At 35.8% G+C, this 5410-nt stretch overlaps 1 protein-coding gene across 1 annotated transcript in view; it reads left to right on the forward strand.

Annotated features, from left to right (window-relative positions):
- The window catches only part of LOC106532914 (unconventional myosin-Ic), a gene marked incomplete in the record, with an annotated part of 69009 nt that overhangs the window by 28437 nt on the left and 35162 nt on the right, over positions 1-5410 (forward strand). The window contains 4 exon segments of the mRNA XM_014029081.1: positions 2246-2356; positions 4535-4606; positions 4712-4831; positions 4967-5040. Coding sequence (XP_013884535.1) covers positions 2246-2356; positions 4535-4606; positions 4712-4831; positions 4967-5040 — 377 coding nt within the window.

A 5410-nucleotide genomic window follows, 5' to 3' on the forward strand; every position in this document is an offset into this window, starting at 1 on the left:
GTTTAATGTTTATCAGTACATTACAGAAAATAATGAACTTTATCACAATATGCTAATTTTTTGAGAAGGACCTGTAAATGAGGACAGCCTTTAGAAACAAGTAAAAAAATTATTTTGGAAAATCCCCCACAGTTGTTTTGAGACATTTTGGAGACTTTAACTAATCACTAATAGTCGCAGCTTAGTCAAATACTGATCTTAGACTGTGACAACTATCTGACACAAAAAGAAAAGTTGCTCACATCTGCTGAACTTGATGATTGTTTGCATCAGCATGCTACTTCATTTATGAAGATGACTCTGAGAAGGAACAGATACCAGGGAGTAATGTCACTGAGCCTGGTTCTGCTGGAGGTTTCTTCCTGATTAGCAGGGAGTTTTTCCTCTCCACCGTTTGCTCAGGATGGGAGACTGTGATGAAGTGATTCAACACAATCTGCTGGCTTCTTCTTTAGATTATTCTTTATGTACAGTGCCCTGAGACAACGTATGTTGTGACTTGGTGCTATATAAATAAACTGAACTGAACTGAACTAAGGAGGAGTTTCTTACTTTGTGGGAGGAGTTTACCCAAGATGTGATTGGTCAGATTGACGGTGGGGTTTGAAAAAGCTGTGGGGCAGCTGGGTCGAAATGAGCAGGAGGTGCCTATAATTTTAAAATATAGAGATTATTTTAGTCATAACTTGAGACAGGGAAGTGCTATCTGCATGAAATCAATAAATTATATTAAGAAACTCACAATAATTTTATTGGAGTCATCGTTCTGTTTTAAACTGTACATAGACAGTCAATACATCATTATTTTACTATTATCATTACATCCTCTTTTAAGTTGCTCCGCAGTACAAGTCAATCCAACCAATCATGGTTAGGACCAACTCCACCCACAGACCACCCACAGACCAACTCTGCCAATCACGGTTAACACAAACTCCGCCCACACATCAACTCCTCCAATCTTAGGGCAAACTCCACCCACAGAACAACCCTGCAGGAACCCCTACTTGATACCAGGTGCAAATGATGTGCAAAAACGGAGTAAAAAATTTGCAGTGTTCATAGTGTATTAGAGACAAAATATGAAGCAGTGTCAATTTAAAATGAGCTGTTGTTGTTTTTCTGAGGATACATTTAAAGTGCCTGTGATGTCAAATTTTTGTAATACACATGAATGCAGTTTTAGAAAGAGGACGTTGATAAAATATTGCAGAATAAATTTCATATCGCTGAGATGAACAGTTGTTGAGATATTTGCCTGTGAAGTAACAGGAAGTGATGTCAAAGGGGAGTGTCTGCATGTAAACAGAGCGTTGTTACAACTCAAACTGTAGAGAAGAATCTGATGTTTCTTTASATTATTTTTAGTCTCTATCAGAGAAATGAAGAGACAGAGTTAAAATAAAATTGCTTCAATAAACAAAAACCAGAGTTTTCTTTGTTAAAGAGTTCTCCTCTGATGTCACTTCCTGTTTCACTTTGCTGAGCTAAGTTCAAAAGAAAGTGTGCCAGTAATGGGACAAAATGGGGTAAATTGTGTGTATTATTCCAACTTTCTAAAATAGAAAGATGTTTTCTTTGACATTTTGTGTTTGAAGAATATACAGTACGTCACACGCACTTTAAAACCTTGTATATAAAACAAAAGTGAAACAAGGTAAGGTTTCCCATGACGTTAGCTTGCACAGTCTGACTTGTGTAATGTGGGAATATCAGCAGCTGAATGTTTCCATGAAATAGACATAACTCAGTTCACTTTAATCACTTCTAAATTGTCGAGATCAACAAATGTAACCACAGAGAGGACTAAATATTGCTGCTAAATGGTAACCCTTTATTGCAGCATCATTGGGGTGCTGTGTGCCTCAGGCTGTTTGTGTCAGTGCGGATGTTTGTTAGACGTGAAGCTGTTATTATACAGCTCAGACTCACTCCTGCTCAGCGTGGGAGTCTGCCTACAAAATCATGAGTCTGGGCTTGTTCCTCCAGAACTCACGCTGCTCAGGAGCAACAGGTGTGTGTGCAGCTCATCTGTGGAGACCTGGTGTGCAGCTTGCCTCGTTTTTTTCTCCTGCTCCGATCTGAAGCAGAGTCAAGCATCTCGTAAAGACAGCCTCAGTTTTACTGGACCACGGCTCTTTTTATCTCCTAACCTTTGTTCTGTTTTATTGCTTTCATCTGGCCCTCCGCACCCTCCTGCTGCTCTGTTTTTCACTGCCTCCTCCTGTGTGTTTTGTCTGTGCAGGAGTTGTTGAACATAATTGCCAGCGTGCTTCACCTTGGCAATGTGCAGTATGGTGAGGAAGAGGGCAACGCCTGCATCACCTCAGATATACAGATCAAGTATCTGGCCAGGGTAAGACTAAACCCAGCAGCTTCACAAACTTTACTGACAACACATGAAAAAAACTAGAACTAGAGAAATTGCATTTCCTGCGACAATGCTATTGTGAATGCCTGTTGCTGAAAACTTTAGCTGAAAGCTGCTGAAAGAAAAATCTGAAAGAAGCACAAAAAAATCAGAAAATCAGTATAAAAAAAGGAAAAATATAGCTGAAATAGCATAAAAAGCCAAAAGCTAAAATAGCTGAACATAGAAGAAAGCATCTGTAAGAAGCATAAATAACTTAAAATAGCAGAAAGAAGCACAAAATAGTAAAAATTAGCAGAAGAATAACAGAAAAGGACAGATATATAGCTAAAACACTAGAAAAAAAGCTAAAATTTGCAAAAATAAGTAGCTAAAATTGTCACAGTGAATTTAATAAGAGCAAAACCAGAACAAATTGTGTAAAGTTTTGTAAAGATTTAGAAACAATTTGAAGGATTTAGTGGTTGTTAAAAATAGCTCCATTCATTTTCAGTCGCAAAAAAGTGGCTAAAAAAGTGAAATAGCTAAAAAGTAAAAATAGCTGAAATACCAAAAGTCATGGCTGAATGAGCTGAACATTTTGATATATGAATAGTTGAAATAGCTTAAAAATTGTGGAACGAGAAAGAGGCCAAAAAACGTAATAAGCGTAAAAAATGATCTCAGTAGTTTAAGTTTTAAGTTTAAATTGTTTATTCATTTCATTTAAAACAAAAAAAGTTAAACACATTAAAAACAAAAGATATACACAACATATCACAACAAAAAAACAATATATACAAATCAAATTGAAATGAAAGGAGGCAGAAAGAAGAAAAAATCATACAGTATAACACAGTATCTGCCCCTTTTTTCTACAGTTAATTTAAAGCAATAATAATAATAATAATTAGGGGAAAAAAAGAAAAGACAAGGAAAAAATAAGAAAAAAAAACTAAATAAAAACTTCAATTCAATAGTGTGAATCCTGTAAGGCATTTACACTGATTATTGACCACATTGTCATAAAGTTGACATAAAAACTCAGAGAACCCTGCTCTCTAAACTGCTGGAATTAAATACAAAACCAACATTTTTCTTGAATGAAGAATACAGATCTGTATCATTCTGATATTATAAAATACTTGAAAAGAGAAAATTTCCTTCAGGAGATAAAATTACTAAAACAAATACTGTAATTTACCATGATCCCTTTTAGTATCTGTGTATTTTTCTCATCGCCTCAAGAGTTGCCAAAACATCTTTCTTTATCTTGTGTTCCCTCCTAACCAGTAGGCAGATAAAGCTGTGTTTATGTTCACAGCACTGCAGAGGAAACCAGTGAAAACAAGACAAGAGAGATGATATTCTGAATTAAACATTCAAATAAAGAGGGGCTAATACAAGTTAAAACAAACAGAGGCTAAAGTCAACACAACTGTAGCTAAAAGAAAAACAGATGGTAAAAGATACAATTAGCAGAACTACGGAAGCCTAGAGCGGACGTTTTCTGCAGGTAATTTTTCCATGGTTTTCTCCTGATAACGACATTATCAGGAGAAAACCATGGAAAAGATTATGTGCAGAAAACATCCACTCTAGGCTTCAATACAAAACAGTTACTAGAAGCTTAATTTAGAAAAACAGTAGGTAAAAGCTACAATTAGCAAAAGCTAAGCTAAAAGTTAATGTAGTAGAACTGTGTCTAGAACCTACAATTTGGTAAATCATAGCTAAAAGCTAAAATAACCAAGGATGTAGCTAAAGGTTAAAAAGAGCATAAGAAAACAAAAATAAAACGACTATGACAAAGCAGAGGGCAGAGAGCAATACTTTAAAGGATTTAATGAAACCTCGTTGCATTTCTATAAAGCAATATTACAAATAAAGTAAATAATAAAAAACTCATAACACATTATTGATCTGAACACTTTGATATGAATTGTTAAATTGACCTAATATATCCAGAATAAGTTGTTTGTTTGCAAAGATCATTTTTTAATCAAAGTATAAACAGGAAAACTAAAGCTGTGGTTCATTATTCCCACAAATAAATCTGTTTCAGGCAATGAAATGATGAGATTTTCTAAGCCTTCTTCTCAGATCTGTTTGGTTGGGTGGTTCTGCCTCCGCTGCAGCTGGAATGTAGATTAAACTTTTATATTAATGTGTTTTTTTCTCCAGTTGTTGGGTGTGAATGGAGCGGCGCTGACAGAGGCACTCACGCACAAAAAGATCATCGCTAAAGGAGAGGAGGTACGTGATAAAACGAGTCTGTGTGATGTCAGCTCTGCTCTAATGTTAAAATATTACTACTTGTTTAAGTGATGGGTTTGTGTGTGTGTGTGTTTATGTGAGCAGCTCGTGAGCCCTCTGAACCTGGAGCAGGCATCTTCAGCTCGTGATGCTTTGTCCAAAGCAGTTTACGGACGCACCTTCACCTGGCTGGTTAACAAGATCAACACGTCACTAGAATACCCGGTACTCAGTCTGCAGCCGCACAGCGCCACCTGCTGGCCTCTCAGTGTTACTGCTGTTTAACATCAGTTTGTTTTTCTTGTTTAAAGTTATCGCTTTTATTTGCAGCCAGTGATGAGTCTTCTTCTTGTTTAACAGGATGATTCGTGTAAAAATTACTCTGTCATTGGCCTGCTGGACATCTATGGCTTTGAGGTCTTCCAGCACAACAGGTAAAGTTAAATTTATTCGTCAGCAAAGGTATTGCTGCTACACATTATCTTCATTTTTCTTGTTTGATTTAAATGTGCTTGCACACATGTGAAGAAAACACTTCAGATTTTTTAGAATAGCTGTTTGTAAACATTTAACATATTACCTGTTTTAAATAGCTTCAGTTCAGAACTGCTTACTGGGTCATAGAACACTGGTTTAGCCACAGACAGAACCAGCGACCAAGAAGAAAGCAAAAAGTAAAGAATTAGAGAAGAATCGAAATTCTAAATGTAAATAAATTATAATAATAAATTAATAATAGTTTTACATCTAAAATTTATTATTTGTTCTTTTTATCTCTTTTCCTCATTCTACAAACTATTAAAT

The sequence above is a fragment of the Austrofundulus limnaeus genome, unplaced genomic scaffold, assembly GCF_001266775.1.
Source record: "Austrofundulus limnaeus strain Quisiro unplaced genomic scaffold, Austrofundulus_limnaeus-1.0 Scaffold850, whole genome shotgun sequence".
NCBI classification, from domain to species: Eukaryota; Metazoa; Chordata; class Actinopteri; order Cyprinodontiformes; family Rivulidae; genus Austrofundulus; species Austrofundulus limnaeus.